Source organism: Bos indicus x Bos taurus, chromosome 18 (genome assembly GCF_003369695.1).
Source record: "Bos indicus x Bos taurus breed Angus x Brahman F1 hybrid chromosome 18, Bos_hybrid_MaternalHap_v2.0, whole genome shotgun sequence".
Taxonomy (NCBI): domain Eukaryota; kingdom Metazoa; phylum Chordata; class Mammalia; order Artiodactyla; family Bovidae; genus Bos; species Bos indicus x Bos taurus.
The window spans coordinates 25824774-25846475 of NC_040093.1; the positions used below are offsets into that span (position 1 = coordinate 25824774).

Here is a 21702-nt window from a genome sequence, read left to right on the forward strand (position 1 = left end):
GCTCTAGAGCCCAAGAGCTGCAACAACTGAAGGACCACGCACCCTAGAGCCCATGCTCTGCAACAAGAGGCCACCACAGTGAGAAACCCAGGCATCGCCACTGAAGAGTAGCCCCTGCTTGTTGCAACTAGAGAAAGCTTGCATGCAGCAAAGAAAACCCAGCAAAGCCAGAAATAAATAAATAGAAGTTAAAAAATGAAAATATTCGTGGAAGACCAGGACTCAGAATACAGGAAACTCAGTGCAAAGTCCAAAGGAGATTTAAAAAAATGAAAGCACAGGAGAGCTCTGCAGGATTGCCCTGCTGGTTGGTACCTTATCTGATTTTCCTCATCATCCACCAGGAAGAACCAGCGAAACTTCACAACCAGGGGGCTGCAGTTGGTGATCATGACGTAGCGGATCACCTCAGTGTCATTCAAGATACAGCCAAAATCCAGCTCCATGGTCTCAAAGGTGAGATTGGGGTAATTCACTTCTCCACGCAGGTGCAGGATGTCCACTTGAGGGTGCTCCACATACTTGATGGCTAAAACTTCTTCGGCCACCCAGTTGTTCAGATCATTTTTGTAGGAAGGGTCAAATCTGACCAGCAGGTCTTTCACTTCACCGACCTCCAGTTTAACAGGCTACAAAGAAGACAATGGGGAATTACCAACCTCTACACTATGCATTTTCAATCTGATATACAGGACAAGCAAAGTGATTTACACATCAAGGCTGTATACTGTCACCCTGCTTATTTAACTTATATGCAGAGTACATCATGAGAAGCGCTGGGCTGGAAGAAGCACAAGCTGGAATCAAGATTGCCAGGAGAAATATCAATAACCTAAGATATGCAGATGACACCACCCTTATGGCAGAAAGTGAAGAGGAACTCAAAAGCCTCTTGATGAAAGTGAAAGAGGAGAGTGAAAACGTTGGCTTAAAGCTCAACATTTAGAAATTTAAGATCATGGCATCTGGTCCCATCACTTCATGGCAAATAGATGGGGAAACAGTGGAAACAGTGTCAGACTTTATTTTTTTGGGCTCCAAAATCATTACAGATGGTGATTGCAGCCATGAAATTAAAAGACGCTTACTCCTTGGAAGGAAAGTTATGACCAACCTAGATAGCATGTTAAAAAGCAGAGACATTACTTTGCCAACAAAGGTCCATCTAGTCAAGGCTATGATTTTTCCAGTGGTCATGTATGGATATGAGAGTTGGCCTGTGAAGAAAGCTGAGCACCGAAGAATTGATACTTTTGAACTGTGGTGTTGGAGAAGACTCTTGAGAGTCCCTGGGACTTCAAGGAGATCCAACCAGTCCATCCTAAAGGAGATCAGTCCTGGGTGTTCTTTGGAAGGACTGATGCTGACTGAAACTCCAATACTTTGGCCACCTCACGCGAAGAGTTGACTCATTGTAAAAGACCCTGATGCTGGGAGGGATTGGGGGCAGAAGGAGAAGGGGATGACAGAGGATGAGATGGCTGGATGGCATCACCGACTCAATGGACATGAGTTTGGGTGGACTCCGAGAGTTGGTGATGGACAGGGAGGCCTGGCATGCTGTGATTCATGGGGTTGCAAAGAGTCGGACACAACTGAGCGACTGAACTAAACTGACTGATGTGCACACACATACATATACATACAGACAGACACACACATTAGTAAGAAATACATACATACACACATATATATAAATATATATATATACATACACACACACACTTTATCCATAACCATGCATCCACAGTTTACATAAACAGCTGACATACTGATAGCAATATCTATATGTATCCATCTCTATCTCAATCTCTATGCACACACATATTTTTCAATAGTTGAAAATGAAAGCAAGAGAAGTTTGGAGAAAAATGATTTGAAAGAAGAGATTTTGATAAACGTTGTGAGGTTCTAAGGGCTGAGGAGTTGAGAAAGGAAAGTCTGCAATGAATAGCTATTATAAAATATTCTGAAAATAATATAAAAACTGAAAATAAGTTAGATTGCAAAACGCTCTTCCTAGATAAGTGGGAAATGTTCTTTGCTTAAGAAAATTTTTAAAAGGCTTTCTAAAGGACTGGTGGGGGGGGGGGGGCGGCGGTTCTGTAGACGGTGACCCAGAAAGGGATAGATTAGGTAATTTAATTTCTTTTCTAACGTCTGCAATTCTAACACAGCACAGTGTTATTCACTTTCCGCTGTTTTCTATTCAACTTAAAATGACACTCCAGAGCTGTACAGAGTTTGTTCAGGAGATTGTGTTTGTTCTCTTCTCTGATTCAAATCCCCATGTGTTCCTTGATACCAAGGCGATAGAAACACCTTCCCATAGAAAGCCTGGCCCTGAGTTCGCTTTTTTAGGAATCCCTTATTCCCCACATTTAATCGGCATGAAAGCCACCTCCTGGTTTTGTAGAAAGTGCCCTGAGGAAGTCAGGAAGAATACAGCACAAGAACGAATCTGTTTACAGAGCACTTTCCTCTCCACTGAGTTTTAAGGTTCAGGTATTTAACCGTGTGCTTCACTGACATGATCAGATGGCTTCAGTGGATAAAACCAATTACCCGATTGAAGAGTCAGAGAGAGGGTAATGACTCCCCAGTTGGCTAATCTCCTCTGAGAGCCTTGCCAGCCACTTGGCACATGTGGCTTGGCACAGTTTAGAAGCCATTCTTGTAGACCATGGCACCTGCAGCACTAGGCATTGTAATGCTTAGTGTTTAAATACAAAAGCACGAAGAAGTCACAAACTTATCCAAAATTTCACCAGATATTATTTCTCAGAGATCATATTTGGTAAAACATTAGTCCAGACATGATGAATGGATAAATAAAATTTTACAAAAATGGAATTAGACTAATTTATTTTAAAAATCATGTTTTCACTTTTAAAATTATGAAAAATTCTTATTTAAGAGCTATTAATTGTAAGATCATGGACTCTGGAGCCAGACTGCTTGGGTTCAAATTCTGGCTCTGCCAGTTAGTTACTCTGTGAACTTGGGCGAAGTTGCTTGTCTTTCCTAGTCTTTAGTTTCTCCATCTGTAAAACAGGAGCAGTAATAGTACCTAACTCTTTTCTAAGAGGATTAAATGAGTTAATATATTGGTTATATGTTCACAGCAGTGCCTGGCACATAGTGTAGGGTATATAAATGCCAGTTATTACATATCAGCGAACATCAACATTTTAGGAATCAGTGAACTAAAATGTACTGGAAAGGGCGAATTTAACTCAGAAGACCACTGTATCTACTACTGTGGGCAAGAACCCCTTAGAAGAAATGGAGTAGCCCTCATAGTCAACAGAGTCCCAAATGCAGTACTTGGATGCAATCTCAAAACAATAGAATGATCTCCATTTGTTTCCAAGGCAAATCATTTAATATCACAGTCTTCCAAGTCTATGCCCCTACCAATAGTGCTGAAGAAGCTGAAGTTGAATGGTTCTATGAAGACCTACAAAACCTAGAACTAACACCCAAAAAAGATGTCCTTTTCATTACAGGGGACTGGAATGCAAAAGTAGGAATTCAAGAGATACCTGGAGTTACAGGCAAATTTGCCCTTGGGGTACAGAATGAAGCAGGGAAAAGGCTAATAGAGTTTTGCCAAGAGAACACACTGGTCATAGCAAACACCCTCTTCCAACAACACAAGAGAAGACTCTACACATGGACATCACCAGATGGTCAATACCAAAATCAGACTGATTATATTCTTTGCAGCCAGAGATGGAGAAGCTCAATACAGTTAGCAAAAACAAGACTTGGAGCTGACTATGGCTCAGATCATAAACTCCTTATTGCCAAATTCAGACTTAAATTTAAGAAAGTAGGGAAAACCATAGACCATTCAGGTATGACCTAAATCAAATCCCTTACGATTATACAGTGGAAGTGAGAAATAGATTCAAGGGATTAGATCTGATAGACAGAGTGCCTGAAGAACTATGGACGGAGGTTTGTGACATTGTACAGGAGGCAGGAATCAAGACCATACCCAAGAAAAAGAAATGCAAAAAGGCAAAACGGTTGTCTGAGGAGGCATTACAAATAGCTGGGGAAAGAAGAAAAGTTAAAGGTTAGGAGAAAAGGAAAGATATACCCATTTGAATGCAGAGTTACAAAGAAAAGCAAAGAGATAAGAAAGCCTTCCTCAGCGATCAATGCAAAGAAATAGAGGAAAACAATAGAATGGGGAAGACTAGAGATCTCTTCAAGAAAATTAGAGATACCAAGCAAGGGAACATTTCATGCAGTGAGAAAGAAAGTGAAGTTGCTCAGTCATGTTCAACTCTTTGCAATCCCATGGACTGTAGCCTACCAGGCTCCTCAGTCCATGGAATTTTCCAGGCAAGAGTACTGGAGTGGGTTGCCATTTCCTTCTCTAGGGGATCTTCCTGACCCAGGGATCGAACCCAGGTCTCCTTCATTGCAGGCAGACGCTTTACCATCTGAGCCACCAGGGAAGCCCCAAAGGAATTTGAAAAGAGAGGCCCCTTGCTGTGCCATTGTTGTCACAATGCTGTGACTCAGATTCAAACCGAGGTTGTTGTGGCCACAACACCGAGTACTAACCACTGTACAATCACGGCCAGCTACTGGAGACCTATGTGACCCCAGGGACTATACAGTCCATGAAATTCTCCAGGCCAGTATACTGGAGTGGGCAGCCTTTCCCTTCTTCAGGGGATCTTCCCAACCCAGGGATCGAACCCAAGTCTCCTACATCGCAGGCAGATTCTTTACCAGCTGAGCCACAAGGGAAGCCCTCTTCATGCAAAGATGGGCTCAATAAAGCACAGAAATGCTATGGACCTAACAGATGCAGAAGATATTAAGAAGAGGTGGCAAGAATACACAGAAGAACTATATAAAAGAGATCTTTACGACTCAGATAACTATGATGGTGTGATCACTCACTTAGAGCCAGACATCCTAGAGTGTGAAGTCAAGTTGGCCTTAGAAAGCATCACTATGAACAAAGCTAGTGGAGGTGATGGAATTCCAGTTGAGCGATTTCAAATCCTAAAAGATGATGCTGTCAAAGTGCTGCAATCAATATGCCAGCAAGTTTGGAAAACTCGTCAGTAGCCACAGGATGGGAAAGGGTCAGCTTTCATTCCAATCCCAAAGAAAGGCAATGGTAAAGAATGCTCAAACTATTGCACAATTGCACTCATCTCACACACTAGCAAAGTAATGCTCAAAATTCTCCAAGCCAGGCTTCAACAGTAAGTTAAACATTAACTTTCAGATGTTCAAGCCTGATTTAGAAAAGGCAGAGGAACCAGAGATCTAATTGCCAACATCCATTGGATCATAGAAAAAGTAAGAGAGTTCCAGAAAAACATCTACTTCTGCTTTATTGACTATGCCAAAGCCTTTGACTGTGTGGATCACAACAAATTGTGGGAAATTCTTCAAGAGATTGGAATATCAGACCACTTTATCTGCCTCCTGAGAAATCTGTATGCAGGTCAAGAAGCAACAGTTAGAACTTGACATGGAACAACAGACTGGTTCCAAATCGGGAAAGGAGTACATCAAGGCTATGTATTGTCACCCTGCTTATTTAACTTTATGCAGAGTACATCATGAGAAACGCTGGGCTGGAGGAAGCACAAGCTGGAATCAAGATTGCCAGGAGAAATATCAATAACCTCAGATATGCAGATGACACCACCCTTATGGCAGAAAGTGAAGAAGAACTAAAGAGCCTCTTGATCAAAGTGAAAGAGGAGGGTGGAAAAAGTTGGCTAAAGCTCAACATTCAGAAAACGAAGATCATGGCATCTGGTCCCATCACTTCATGGCAAATAGATGGGGAAACAATGGAAACAGTGTCAGACTTTATTTTCTTGGGCTCCAAAATCATTACAGATGGTGACTGCAGCCATGAAATTAAAAGATGCTTGCTTCTGGAAGAAAAGCTATGACCAATCTAGACAGCATGTTAAAAAGCAGGGACATTACTTTGCTGACAAAGGTCCGTCTAGTCAAAGCTATGGTTTCTCCAGTAGTCTAGTATGGATGTGAGAGTTGGACTATAAAGAAAGCTGAGCCCCGAAGAATTGATGCTTTTGAACTGTGGTGTTGGAGAATACTCTTGAGAGCCCCTTGGACTGCAAGGAGATCAAACCAGTTAATCCTAAAAATCACTCCTGAACGTTCATTGGAAGGACTGATGCTGAAGCTTAAACTCCAATACTTTGGCTACCTGATACAAAGAACTGACTCATAGGAAAAGACCCTGATGCTGGGAAAGATTGAAGGTGAGAGGAGAAGGGGACGACAGAAGATAAGATTGTGGAATGGCATCATCAACTCAACAGACATGAGTTTGAGTAAGCTCCAGGAGTTGGCGATGGACAGGGAGGTCTGGCATGCTGCAGTCCATGGGGTCGCAAAGAGTCGGACATGACTGAGTGACTGAACTGAACTATCATCCTTTTATGATCAACAGAATTGATAAGAAAGTGTGGAGAAGTCTAAGGTAAGTCTAAAATCTTTCCTTGGTGGGTCTCCTCTCTTTAAAAGCCATTGAATTCTTTGGTCAATCGTAAGACTGGTAACTTCACTAAGATATATCTACCTGTTGAATATTCTACATCATTTTGTTCCAGGACAAAGTGTGGCCTTATTTTTTTTTTTTTTTAATCTTAAAACAATATTTCGTTATTTTTGAACAGACAGGACAATGAAAACCATGTTAAGCCCATCTCCCCTCCTGTAACTCAAGTGAACTCTTTCCCTCCCCTGAGGCGCTTATGATTACACAAGTGTCTTATCTGTCCCTGTATGAACATAAAGATATTACATGAATATAAAATAACATGTATTCCTTTATTTTTTACATATATGATAGCATACTATGCACTCCTGTTCTGCACATTGCTTTTTCCACTGGGGGATCACTCATCGGTGCATACTGAGCTGCCTCACTGTTTTTCAATAGCTGCGTTTTATTCCAGCATAAAATTCTGCCATCATTTTCTAAGCAATTTTCTATGGACAGATATTGACTCCCAGTCTTTTGTTCTTATAATCAATGTTGCAATGAATATCCTTGTATATATATTATCTTGTATATTGTGTCTATGTCTATAGGATAAATTCCTAGGAGTAGAATGACGAGGTCAGAGGGTATGGGCATTTAAAATGTTGATAGCGAGAGCTCTACTGTCTTCCATTGTATACTTCCCCAACACAGTGCCTGTTTCTACATGCCCCCTAATATACAGCATCATCCAATTTTTGCTCTTTACCAGTCTGATAGGAAAAAATGTGTTTCATAGTCATTTTAACTTGCATTTTTTCTAACATGAGTGAAGTGGGACATACTTTCATATATTTAAGAGCTGTTTTCATTTTGTGGACTCTGTTCATTTCTTTTGCCTGTTTTTCCACTGGGTTGTTGGTACTTTTCCTGTTGATTTGTAGAAGTTATTTCCAAAATTATATGTATTGCTTTTATTAAAGTTACATGTGCAAGTAATATAAAAGGTCAAACTGTACTACACGATTTATTACAAGAAACAGTTGTTCCTGACCCACTCTGGTGTTCCAACAGTCCCAAGGCCACCAGTTCTCAATTCCGGTAGCAGGATGGGTCTACGGAAGGGCTTTTTTGGTCAGAGAGGGGATGATCAGGCATTGCACACAACTCAGATACCAGGGATTATTCTGACCTATCGACACTGACACAGGGCACATTAAATTCCCGGAACATTTTGATGAGTTTCTCTGCGGAAGAGCATTTATCTTTATATCTTGGGATGAAAGCCCGCTGCCCATGTCTTCTGAGTGGAGTTGGTCAGGACAGCTGGCTGGTGCACACAGGGTCCCTTGTGTTCACAGCTGGTGCTTCTCAGCCCAGGCTACCTGGGCTGAAGGACTCACACTGCCTTGCCTCACTGGAGAATTTCCTATGCTTTACATCTTTGCCTTTTTGTCTACCCACTCCCCTCCTCATTCTATCTTATAGAATTTAAATCTCTCATTAATTGGTTACACCAACCCTCTTCTTTCATTTTATCATTCTGGGTGGCTTTCCTTTTGAACATTTCTACTTTTATCTTATTAAGATTTCAAGAGGTACAAGATGGGGTCTGACCTAAGACAGAGAAAACTGCTCGTGCCTGAATTTTCATTCTCATCCATTTGTTTTCCTCTGCTCTTCAGTCCACTCTTGGTCTCCTCTTTGAACCTTTGTATCTTGTCCTTGAGCTCTTTTTAAAGACAGGTTATATCGTCTGTCATTTCTCTGAGGCTGTAGAAAACTCCCTGTTTGTACTTTGTGTTTTTCTTTGCACAGGTTCCCTCGCAGGAGATTTTCATCTGCCTCTTGCTTATAATCATCTTCTCCTTTTATTTTTCTGTTCAAAGACCTCAGCTGTTTTCCCCCTCCCAGCAGTCATCCTTGAATGAGACCCTAAAGAGTCAGTGAGGAAGGAAGGGCGGGGGAGGGCGGCAGTGCAGTCTGTCTGCAATACCCTCTCATCCATTGGCTTATCCCCCATCTCCCACAAACACTTGTCTCCCCCAGCATGTCTCCATGTCTCAGTCATCTCCACTCATGTTCCACAGCAAACATCCTTCAGTCACAGGTTCCCTCTACCCTGCCTGCCCTTCCTGTCTCCTCCATCTCATTTCTCCATTAGGTGTCCCCCTGAGAGACTGAACACGATGGAGTGTGGGGCTGCCCTCTCCTTCAATCCTCTTCCCTCTGCAGCACCACCTGCTGCGGGGCCCAGTCATTCCCTCTGGTGTCCGCACATCCAGCCAAGGATGGATGATCTCGTGGGACTGTTCAGGGAACACCACATCCCCAGAAGGTGGGCCAGGGGAGCTCACAGCCTCCTCCTGTGGCCTGGTTCCCATTTCTCAGTATCTGGAGATGTGCTGGCTGGTTCAGGGCCTGGGCTTTGAATTTTGGTCAAATTTGAGGGACATTAAGATCTTTTCTCTCATTGCTGGGAAGTCACTGTTTTCTAAAGATCAGCTTCATCATCACAGGCAGGAAAGGAAGGATCAAAATAGTCAGTGAGAAGTTCTTACATCATTAATAATAGCTTTACTACCAACTGATACTGAAATTTGACTTATTTTAGATTTTTCCTCTCTGTTTCCAAGATTCTTTACACTTTTTTTCTGGACTGACATTTGGCAGTGCACTGATACTGTTCTCTTCCTTTATCACACACATGGCTCCCCGCTGGGAGTTCAGACATCCTCTGTCTAGTTACCTCAGGAGTTGAGGGCAGTAGGGATTTATCAGTCTCGCAGATAAAGAAGGGTCCACCTGTTGAGAGCAACAAGTTCACAGGCAGCGTGGAAATGTTCTTTATGGCCAAGGGCTGGTATTCAGGTTCTAGGATAGTGTTAGGTTTCTGCAAAAAAAAAAAAAAAAGAGGAAACAAACCACAGTAAGCCTTTAGCAACAAAGGTCTGATATTCATTGTTAACAGCTGATTTAGCCTTCTCTCTGTTTATATCTATGGATGTATGGATTTATATTATCTCCATCTATCCACCCATCTATCTAAATATAGGTAATATGTATCTATATATTACATAGATTCATGTCTCCATGGTCTACCATACATTAACAAGGGATTGATATAGATGAAAATACAGGTATAGAGTTGTCTATGTATGTATCTATCTATCTATCTCACTAGAAATGATCCTATGTTAAGCCAGAAAATACAGATTAGATTGTCTTACTTCCTTGTTACCTGGTTTAAAAAAACCCTAGATAAGTCATGCCTCTGAATAGAACCACTACTACTGAAGCTTCCACAGCATCATAAAACAAAAGTTTAAAAAGTTAGTGGTATTTTAAGGAAGAATCCATGCACCACTATAATGAATAAAACATTTTTTCCTTACACAGTATTTTTTTCATGCTTAAAACACCCAATTTGCAAATATACTCACCTTGCTATATCAGAAATGCTCATAACTGTTTTCTATAAAATTTCCTGATAACACTGGGAGAGGTGATTTAGAAGCACCTTTCACTCTCTTAGATCAAATTTCACTTTTCAACTGGAGAAAGCATCAGAAATGGATCTTGAACTGGAAGTTTCTGTTCAGACTGAAGTTTTCTCCTTCTGACTCTGGGATCCACATTATTCCTTATGTATCTTGGAAAGGGGGTCCTTTAATATCAGTAGGAGGGGACCAGAAACCTTAGTCTCTGGCCTCCAACGACAAGCTCCCTCTCACTCCCTGTCTCCTCCAACAACTCTAGCTTATTTTTCCCAGGCCTCAATGTTTTGATTTGCTTTTTCTCCTTGTTTGAATTTAAGGTAAATGCCCCTGATTCCATGTTTTTCTCTGTTTCTGCTCCTTTGCCCAGCATAGTCTTTCCTCTACTGGGCTTTCTGAGGGAGCTAGGGTGACCGGTGTCCATGATGCCTTAGTCAGTTCAGGCTGCTGTAATGAGTATCACAGACTGAGTGGTTTAAATCGGCAGCCATTGATGTCTAATAGTTCTGGAGGCTAGCCAGGCCAAGATCAAGGTGCCAGCACATGCGGGGTCTGGAGTGAGCCTATTTCTCGGTGTGTAGATAGCCGTCTTCTCACTGTGTCCTCACATGGCTGAGAGACAGATCATCTCCCTTGTCCCTTCTTATAAGGGCACTAATTCCATTCATGAGGGCTCCACCTCCATGATCTTATACTCTCAAAGCCCACTTACAACACTACATAAGGAATTAGGGCATCAACATACGAATTTTGGAGGGACACAATGTTCGGTCCATAAAGTTGGCTTGAGCCTTCTGCCTCAGTTGCACCCCACTAGCCCTTTGTGGATGCCTGACGTTCCTTCAGTGTTCAAACCTCCCAAGAGAAGCTGCCACTGTTCCTCTCCCTCTAACATGGTGACATGGGTCCTGGGTTCACTGTACACTCGCAGACTGCATATTACAAGTTGGGGAGGGATGGAGCAGCACCTTCAACCTTCCTCCCAGCCTGCTGGGTCACTGCAGGTAACTTTGAAGAGAAAAAGCCACACTCGGTTGTTTTGGCAAGAGGCCATTTAGAGGACAGTGATGAGAAAGAGTCGATGCACGGAGAACATGCTCTATTTTAAAATGACCCCTTCTGGCTTGTTTGTCTCGCCAAATATCAGCAGACAGGATTTGCTGCTGGACTTCATGAAGCAAACTGACTGCTAGTTTCAAATGACCTTTTCAATCCCACAGAGATGTGGTTTCATCTCTGTGGCTTATGAATGGTATAACAGTTACACAGTAGATCAAAACTGAGGAAACGGTTATAGAAAAATTCTTCTCATAGGCAGGCTTGGTATCATTATAGTCTAATGTGCTAAATCAGATACTGCCTTGAGCCGAAAACAAGGAGACAAGAATGGATAACTGGGTGTTATGCAATTAAACCTGAATACCAAGACCTAACAGGTCTCCTGCACATCCTGGGTAATGAAGTCACATTTCTTCATTGCCCCTGATACGGATTCAATGTGAGCAGGAAATGAACAATGAAAAATACCATAGTGGGGCAGATTGCAAACTTGTGACATTTGGCAGGAAGTAGAGAAAGGCAAAAACAAGCAGGGCCTTATGACTCAATTCATTTCTTAGTTCAACAAGTTACTGTCACATTCAAAATATTTGCTGTTTTATTCCAGTGATAAATTCAAACAAAAGACATTTAAACAGGAATATGGCTTAAGAAAATAAAGAAAAGAAAAGGGACACTATCCACATATGTTTATGAGCTTTGGAAAAAACAATCTAATAAGAAACTAAGCTGCATACACTGCAATGTCTTGCACATTGTATAGAGTAACTATTCAATAAATCTTCACTGAATTTTCTCTGAATGGCTACATTTAGAGAAAATATGATGCCACCAAATTTGGTGCAGCTGTCACCAGTAAATATCCTTCCTGATTACTTTAAAAAAGGAAGAATTTAAAACAGCAATGAAAACTTGATAGCTGCAGCAGCAATTCTTGTAGTATTTTCTTTGTGTCTCAGGGAGACTGTAAAGTCAGTTTTAGTTCAGCTCAGTCTCTCAGTCGTGTTCGACTCTTTGCGACCCCATGGACCAACTCTTTGCGACCCCATGGACCGACTCTTTGCGACCCCAAGGACTGTAGTACGCTAGGCTTTCCTGTCCATCACCATCTCCTGTTCCTTGCCCAAACTCAAGTCTGTGATGCCATCAAACCATCTCACCCTCTGTCATCAACCTCTCCTCCTGCCTTCAATCTTTCCCAGCATCAGGGTCTTTTCCAATGAGATAGCTCTTCACATCAGGTGGCCAAAGTATTGAAAATTCAGCATCAGTCCTTCCAATTAATATTCAGGACTGATTTCTTTTAGGATTGACTGGTTTGACCACCCTTTAGTCCAAGGGACTCTCCAGAGTTTTCTCCAACACCACAGTTCAAAAGCATCAATTCTTCAGCGCTCAGCTTTCTTTATGGTCCAACTCTAACATTCATACATGACTACTGGAAAAACCATAGCTTTGACCAGATGGACCCCTGTCAGCAACGTAATGTTCCTGTTTTTTTAATACACTCTCTAGGTTGGTCACAGCTTTCCTTCCAAGGAGCAAGCATCTTTTAAGTTCATGGCTGCAGTCACCATCTGCAGTGATTTTGAAGCCCATGAAAATAAAGTCGTTCACTGTTTCCATTGCTTCCCCATCTATTTGCCATGAAATGATGGGACCAGATGCCATGATCTTAGTTTTCTGAATGTTGAGTTTTAAGTCAATTTTTTCACTCTCCTCTTTCACTTTCAACAAGAGGCTCTTTAGTTCCTCTTTGCTTTCTGTCATAAGGGTGATGTCATCTGCATATCTGAGGTTATTGATATTTCTCCCAGCAATCTTGATTCTAGCTTGTGCTTCATCCAGCCTAGCATTTCGCATGATCTACTCTGCATAAAAGTTAAATAAGCAGGGTGACAATACATAGCCTTGATGTACTCCTTTCCCGATTTGGAACCAGTCTGTTGTACCATGTCAAGTTCTAACTGTTGCTTCTTGACCTGCAAATAGATTTCTCAGGAGGCAAGGAAAGTGTTCTGGTATTCCCACCTCTTTAAGAATTTTCCACAATTTGTTGTGATCCACACAGTCAAAGGCTTTGGCATAGTCAATAAAGCAGAAGTAGATGTTTTTCTGGAACTCTCTTACTTTTTCTATGATCCAACAGATGTTGGCAATTTAATCTCTGGTTCCTCTGCCTTTTCTAAATCCAGCCTGAACATCTGGCAGTTCTAGGTTCACATACTGTTGAAGCCTAGCTTGGAGAATTTTGAGCATTACTTTGCTAGCATGTAAGATAAGTGCAATTGTGCAGTAGTTTGAACATTCCTTGGCATTACCTTTCTTTGGGATTGGAATGAAAACCGACCTTTTCCAGTCCTGTGGCCACTGCTGAGTTTTCCAAATTTGCTGGCATTTTGAGTGCAGCACTTTCACAGCATCATCTTTTAGAATTTGAAATAGCTCAGCTGGAATTTTACCACCTCCACTAGCTTTGTTCACAGTGATGCTTCCTAAGGCCCACTCGACTTTGCACTCCAGGATGTCTGGCTCTAGGTGAGTGATCATACCATTGTGGTTATCTGGGTCATAAAGATCTTTTTTGTATGGTTCTGTGTATTCTTTCCACCTCTTCTTAATATCTTCTGCTTCTGTTAGGTCTGTAGCATTTCTGTCCTTTATTGTGCCCATCTTTGCATGAAATGTTCCCTTGCTCGTTATCTCTAATTTTCTTGAAGAGATCTCTAGTCTTTTCTAATCTTTCATTTTCCTCTATTTCTTTGCATTGATCACTTAGGGAGGCTTTCTTATCTCTCATTGCTATTCTTTGGAACTTTGCATTCAAATGGGTGTATATTTCCTTTTCTCCTTTGCCTTTTGCTTCTTTTCTCAGCTATTTGTAAGGCCTCCTCAGACAACCATTTTGCCTTTTTGCATTTGTTTTTCTTGGGGATAGTTTTAATCACAGTCTCCTCTACAATGTCATGAACCTCCACACACAGTTCTTCAGGCACTCTGTCTGTCAGATCTAATCCCTTTAATCTATTTGTCACTTCTACCATATAATCATTAGGAATTTGATTTAGGTCATATCTGAATGGTCTAGTAGTTTCCCCTACTTTCTTCAATTTAAGTCTGAATTTGGCAATAAGGAGTTCATGGTCTGAGCCACAGTCAGCTCCCAGTCTTGTTTTTGCTGACTGTATAGAGCTTTTCCATCTCCAGCTGCAAAGAATATAATCAATCTGATTTTGGTATTGACCATCTGGTGATGTCCACATGTAGAATCATCTCTTGTGTTGTTCAAAGAGGGTGTTTGCTATGAACAGGGCATTCTCTTGGCAAAACTCTGTTAGCCTTTTCCCTGCTTCATTTTGTACTCCAAGGCCAAACTTGCCTGTTATTTCAGGTATCTCTTGATACAAAGTCAGTTTAGCATCCTGTAACTGAAACCGCAATCCTACTTCTTCTTCATTCTCCACCAGTCTGTGAAATGTTAGAGTTTTCGCTTGTCTCTAAGTGCTGACACATTATTTGTTGACTTGAATTGAATCGTGTTAACACATCTCATAGAGCATATAGCCAATAAGCTCTCTTACTCATCTCCTGGCAGAGCACCTTATGCATAGTGGGTGTTCAACAGGTATTTATTTAATATGAACAATCTTACAGAACACGCTACTAGAACAAATGATTCTGAACACTCTCCTTCAAGCCTCTCTTAATAAAAGGAATCCCAGTTGGTTCCCTCACGACCTAGGTAGACACTGCCACACCCAGACCTTTCGTATGACAGCACAGATCATACCTGTGGGATCTTCCTTAAGGCTTGGTCTTCCCTGTTGACTGTGAGGTTCAACACTACTCACTGTTGCATCTCTATGACCCAGCACAGGGCTTGGCACACAGTAGGTCTGGATACATATTCCACTCAGTGGCCTGTTTCAATGAATACATCTGACCATGTCGCTCCCTTCCCCAAAGCCCTCCAATGGTCACCCGGAGCAAATCCCAAAGTTCACAACACACGTCCCAGTCATGCCACACACATCTGGCCCCTGCCCACTTCTCCAGATGGACTTCATTGTCATTCTTGGCATAATCTCTGTCTAAGGTGGACTTCCAGCTTTTTTATGTTGACCAAGCTCTTTCCTGACTCAGGCGCTTTGCATGTGCTGTTCCTTACAATTCTCTCTCCATCTCTCATCACCAGACTGCTGTTTTTCAAGTCCCAACTTGATGTGTTTGCTCAAGGAAGTCATCTATTACCTCATGCACAAATAAGGTCATGTCTCCTGACACATGCTCTCACTGCACCTTGTATCTTTTCTTCATAGTACTGTTTAGGACTGCCATTTAAATAATTAAATTTTCATAGTTTGTTTACAGTCTGTAACCTCAACCAGTGTGTCTCAGCTTTGACTATGTCAGATTTTCAGCACCAACATAGCCCTCCACACATACCTGTTTTGAATAGTAAATAATTTTCTGCTGGAAACCTGCCTAGGAGTAGGCTGAGTCCTGCTGTGATATCTCCCTCTCCTTGCAACCATGTCTGCCCCCTGCCCTGAGCAGCAATCATACCATCTCTTCCTTGTCCTGGGCCTCCCCCACTTACTGCTCACCCTTAATGGCACATAAAGTCTTACACAGGTATAAGCACATGAATTAAAGAATGTGAATCAAATAGTTTAAGTCAATGATTTTCAAGCAGTATTAGGTGATCTACAAAATAGCTTAATTTGTCTCTCAGTTTCCTCCTGTATATCACAGGAAAGATATCAGAGCTTCCCACATAGATTGTTGTGAGGGACAACTGGGAAATGTGTGTAATGAACATGGCTCAACGCCCAGGACATGCCAATCAAAAATGGGTAGCTATTCTAACTGGTTACTGTAATTATCAAAAATTCTTCTCCATCCATTTCTGTACTATGATGTCAATTTTACCTATGTAGAGTAAATGATGGACTGAAATGCATTTTCAGTCCATGGAATATCCCTTCATTTTGGTCTTATACATCAGAAATGATGGAAATAGAATTTCCATGGCAATTCACCTTTCAAAGGAATGTAGGCTTAGATTAGGAATTTTTAGTTGAATGTGTACTGGCCTCTGAAGTTGAAAAAACACTTGTGGGGTGTGGGTCTAACAGGATTCCCATTGATTTAGCTTCCTAAATGAAAGTGAGAACATGTGGACTCCTGGCTGGAGAGTGCCCGGCCCTCTGCTGCACGGCCTCACTGACCTTCTCCAGTCGGTAAACAAGCTGCTTGGTGGAGAGCTGGATGAATGGCGCCACAAACTCACAGATGATGCTCACGGTCATCACCAGGCTCTTCCCCTTTTGTGTCCCAATGATGGTGTGGCATACCAGCTTTTCTTTGACTACCTGCGGACAAGATATACCAGCATTTGTAGACCTTCCACAGTTCAGAAAACTTACTTCTCAACCATCAGCAAACATTCTCAACTGCTGGCCTGGGGACACCAGGGAAGAGCACAGTTTTCTGAGCAGTGCATGTCAGGGAGGGGTCTCTGTCACAGTTAAAGTCTGATTGGTTAGATATGGCCAAGGCGGATCCTGTGTCTACTTCTGACTGTCCCTGAGGGCACAATCAATTTACATCCGGTTCATCCAGTGTGTTTATGGAAGATCTATTATGCATTTGGGCTGTTAGGGACTGGATACAGTGATGGACGAGGCAGATAAAAATCCTTCATGGGCTATCACTGTGCTGTACACCTGAAGCTAACACAACAATGTAAATCAACTATACTTCAGTTAAAACAAAAAATCTTCACAGTTCAACAGTAGTTACACAATTTCGTATCAAGCTAGCTGGAAACTGACTGGAACAATTTTGCCTTACATATTTGAATATTTAAAAATCATATATGGTAACTAATACTTCTTTGGGCCCAAGAAGCCTAGATTTTTATAAAGTAGAAAGGACCCAAAGTGAATTTATATCATGAATAGCCTTTATTGAAGACTGGCTAAGGTTTCAGATGTTAATGAATTCAAGACTCATCTCATTCATGTAGCAGAACTTGGAAGAACATTCAGCAAAGCTTTTAGTAAGGCTACAACTGAATTTAGAACCCCAGCAGCTCAGATTTAATGGCTTTAAAAATAGGCAACTCCTGACAATGACATTGTAAACATGTTCCTGCAATGGACCATCAGTATTGAGCTGAGGAGCTGCTTTCTATTCATCTTCACATCCTCAGTGCCTACTGTGGTGTCTGTCGTGTGTACATACTCAGTGAAAGTTGGCTGAACCCCTCAATAACAGAGAGAAAGAACACATTATACATGCCACCATGGGAAATAACTGTCTTTAAAAAACTGAGGATGTGTTTTACCTGAAAATATTCTGTGAAGAAACAATTTAAGTAAGACAAAGTGACCCTGTGACCCCAGAGGAGCTAAGCAGTGGACCAGATTTCCCATCTCATCTGCTAGGAGACAACTTATTACTGTTTCCTTTTTCATGAGGAGAAAGTTCAGCGTCACATCCTAATTTGCTAACACGAGCAGAAGCTCAGGTAACCACCGTTTCTTATTCACAAAGTCTGTCTTTGTGAAGAGGCTTATAAATGATTTCAGATTTTTATGTTTTTGATGGTTTCTAACCTCCATGAGGTGATAAGAATAAACACATGGTTGGATCTGCCTAAATGTCTTTAGCAGAATGGTGATAATGTGAATAACAGCAGAATATCAGAGTTGAAGATAAATGTGGCTCTTTTATTCATACATAAAAAGGTGATGATTATAAATGTGAATCTTTCAACTCAGGCTGAGAGGAAAGGAAGTGAAGACATTCCAATACCTGGATAGGAGAGGCAGGCAAGAGTAACTATAAAAACATTTTTTAAAATAAATATTAAGTGAATACTGCTATGTGTTAATAAGGGGCCTAGCTTTGGCTGAATGCTGGTTGTCCCTCCACCAGAGACCTACTGGCTTTGTTGATTTTGGGGATGAGAACCTACTTGAAATGGTATTTTAAGATTGGGTTCACAGCAGCTGTAGAAACAAACAGAAAACTCCACAGTGCTGAGCCTTGAATGGAATGGGTGCTGCCATGGTAACACAGTGCTGTATGCAATCCTTGAGAAACCATAGCCTTCCTTCAGATAAATGTCAAGAGACTCACCTAAGAAACACAGTAAAGATTTATTTAGGAGAATAACAGCTTCTAAACATGTCATCCTCTTACCCTGGGAGTGGAAGAATAGCCTTCGAGTATCACGTCGATTGTCTGGCCTGGGGACAGCTCCATCCTGACGGGGTGGAGCTGAAACACGGGGCCGCGAGGCTCCCTGGGTGCCGGGCAGCACTGGACCTGGGGCTGGCTCTTAGCACGATCCTCCTTGGCCAGCTTCTTCTTGCTCAACTTTTCTTTTGGACAGAAATCTTCATTCATCCAGAATAACTGTTGGGCCCGACGTCCCTTGTTGGTCAACTTGAAGTGGTAGTAATAGGTGTCCAGGCTGGAAAAGAGGAGGGAGGGATTCACAGGACTTCCCTGTGGGTTGTTCTATCCAGGTCTACACCCTTGGGATTTATTCCTCTGGAAGTACTTAAAAAGTGAGCAAAAAAATAGACATTAGTATTTTTTTTTTTGTAATGTAAAAAGGCTAAACAGTGATGCTATTGGGAGCTGCTACAGTCATAGGACAACGTAGCATCTACTCATAGAGTCATTAGTAGTCCCGGAGTTGCCATCGCCAGGGAAGCATTGTGGGGAAGTGGCTCCATCCGTCCTCAGTCCTTCTCATCAGGAGAAGCCACCATAGAACACAAAGATACAGATCATGTGAAAACCACTTTCATTTGCAAGAAACGGTTCTGAGGAGTGAAAATAAAATACCACCTGGAGGAGCAGCTTATTTCAAATTGTGTTGAGTAAACTTCTAGTGACCAGTACAATGCCTTGTGATGGACTCAATTTGAAGGGAACTTCAAAGAGAAACAAAACATCCTCTAAGCCTTACAGTCAAGGAGACAGTAATAGATTAGGACACCAGCCAGCCTGGTCATTTTTCTTAGACTCGTGTGCTTTAAAGATGCTAATATTTCATTCACTTATTCATTCATCTGTTCCACAAATAAAGCACCTCTTTATTGTCTGGTTCTTTGCCAGCTACAGGGATTTATAAGATCTTGGAGGTGGTTTATACGTGTTTTTGAGTGTTTTTTTTTAAACTGATTATAAGCTTACTTTAAAATATTCTTTTCAGGGAAAAACTCATCTCAGGACTTTTTACATTTATTTTTAATTTTGAGGGACTTTGAGTTTTCATCTCATCTGGCCCTTCTTTGGAAAGATGTCATATCTAATAAGCAAGCTGAACCTTGATAAAAAATGAGTGCCAGTTGTCAGGTATAACCATTTTTATCTAAATATATGTCCAACAGAGCTTCCTCATTGGAGTCTTTGTAGTTAGACTTCATGGCTAAAAGTACACTTTTGGGGGAAATAACAAGTAGTAAATACTATAGACTATGTAGGGTCTCTGTCACTTACTCACGGTATATCTTTTAACCATCACAGCAACCCAGGAATAATAAGTATATTTACTCCCATTTTATTGACAAAGAAACAGAAGCTCTGAAAACTTAAAGTTGTTGTTCAAAAATATGCCATCAGAAAAGGTGACATCTGGGTATTTCTTTAGATCTTATGCCCCCAAAATTAGCAAATGTTTCTGGTAAGGGACTGAATAATAAATATTTTAGACCTTTTGGGCCTTGTGGTGCATTACAACTACTCTACTCTCCATTGCAGTGTCAAAGAAGCCATAGAAGATACATGTATATGAATAGCCATGGCTGTGTTCCAATAACACTTTTTAAAATTTATTTTTAATCTGAGGATAATTGCTTTACAGTGTTATGTTGGTTTCTGCTATACAACAACACGCATCAGCCATAGTATACATATGTCCCCTCCCTCCTGAGCCTCCCTCTCACCCCCATCCCATCCCATCCCACTAGGTGGTCACGGAGCACTGGGGTGAGCTTCCTGCATTGTACAGCATCTTCCCACTAGCGAGCTGTCTAACATATGGTTTTGAACATGTTTCAATACTACTCTTCCACTTTGTCCCACCCTCTTCTTCTCCCACTATGTCTACAAGTCTGTTCTCTGTATCTGCTTCTCCATTTCTGCCCTGAAAATACGTCCAATGACACTTTATTTATAGAAACAGGCAATGGGCTGTAGATTTCCCACCTTTGCTTTTGATGACTCTTCTGCAGATTGCTGGCATCAAGATTTTATGTCAGAAAGAAGGACAGTAGAGTTTAGGCAGAGCAGAAATTGGCAGTTAAAAGCTATAGATTGCTTCTGTTTTCATAGAAAACTATCAGCTAACCCTCCAATTCTAGGAAAGCATCAGAATATCTTTTGGGGCTCAGTTCATTTCAGTCACTCAGTCATGTCCAGCTCTTTGTGACCCCATGGACTGCAGCATGCCAGGCTTCCCTGTCCTTCACCAACTCCTGGAGCTTGCTCAAACTCATATCCTTCGAGTTGGTGACACCATTCAACCATCTCATCCTCTGTCATCCCCTTCTCCCACCTTCAATCTTTCCCAGCATCGGGGTCTTTTCCAATGAGTCAGTTCTTTGCATCAGGTGGCCAAAGTACTGGGTTTCAGCTTCAGCATCAGTCCTTCCAATGAGTATTCAGGACTGATTTCCTTTACAATGGACTGGTTGGATCTCATGCAGTCCAAGGGACTCTCAAGAGTCTTTTCCAACACCACAGTTCAAAAGCATCAATTCTTCAGCTCTCAGCTTTCTTTATAGTCCAACTCTCACATCTATACATAACTACTGGAAAAACCATAACTTTGTCAGTCAAGTAAGGTCTCTGCTTTTTAATATGCTATCTAGGTTGGTCATAGTTTTTCTTCCAAGGAGCAAGCATTTTTCAACTTCATGGCTGCAGTTAGCATCTGCAGTGATTTTGGAGCCCAAGAAACTAAAGTCTGTCACTGTTTCCATTGTTTCCCCATCTATTTGCCATGAAGTGATGGGACCAGATGCCATGATCTTAGTTTTTTGAATGTTGAGTTTTAAGCCAACCTTTTTACTCTCCTCTTTCACTTTCATTAAGAGGCTCTTTAATTCCTCTTTGTTTTCTGCCATAAGGGTGGTGTCATCTGTGTATCTGAGGTTATTGATATTTCTCGCAGTAATATTTATTCCAGCTTGTGCTTCATCCAGTCTGGCATTTCTCATGATGTACTCTGCATATAAGTTAAATAAGTAGGGTGACAATATACAGCCTTGACTTACTCCTTTCCCAATTGGGAACCAGTCTGTTGTTCCATGTCTGGTTCTAACTGTTGCTTCTTGACCTGCATACAGATTTCTCAGGTATTTGACACTATTTGTAGATTAAGGAGAACATGTAATTAAGTCTGGTTTGCAATATAATGTTTTCTATAATTATATCTGAATGCACTTAACAAAGAAATCTGGAAACAGAGGCATGGTACGCAATGACAATGCCCTGGCTTATGGTTAACATACAGGAAGAGACGGTTCTCCTAATATTATTTTGTCAGGCACACCTTCTCTTAACACAGTGTGTCCATCTTGGTTTCAGGGCATCAGACCGGAAGGCAAGAGCATCCCT

At 41.5% G+C, this 21702-nt stretch overlaps 1 protein-coding gene across 1 annotated transcript in view; it reads right to left on the minus strand.

The window, feature by feature from the left end:
• Positions 1-21702, minus strand: part of HYDIN (HYDIN, axonemal central pair apparatus protein) — a 347261-nt gene that overhangs the window by 136897 nt on the left and 188662 nt on the right. The window contains 4 exon segments of the mRNA XM_027516055.1: positions 316-629; positions 9252-9395; positions 16290-16433; positions 18271-18544. Coding sequence (XP_027371856.1) covers positions 316-629; positions 9252-9395; positions 16290-16433; positions 18271-18544 — 876 coding nt within the window.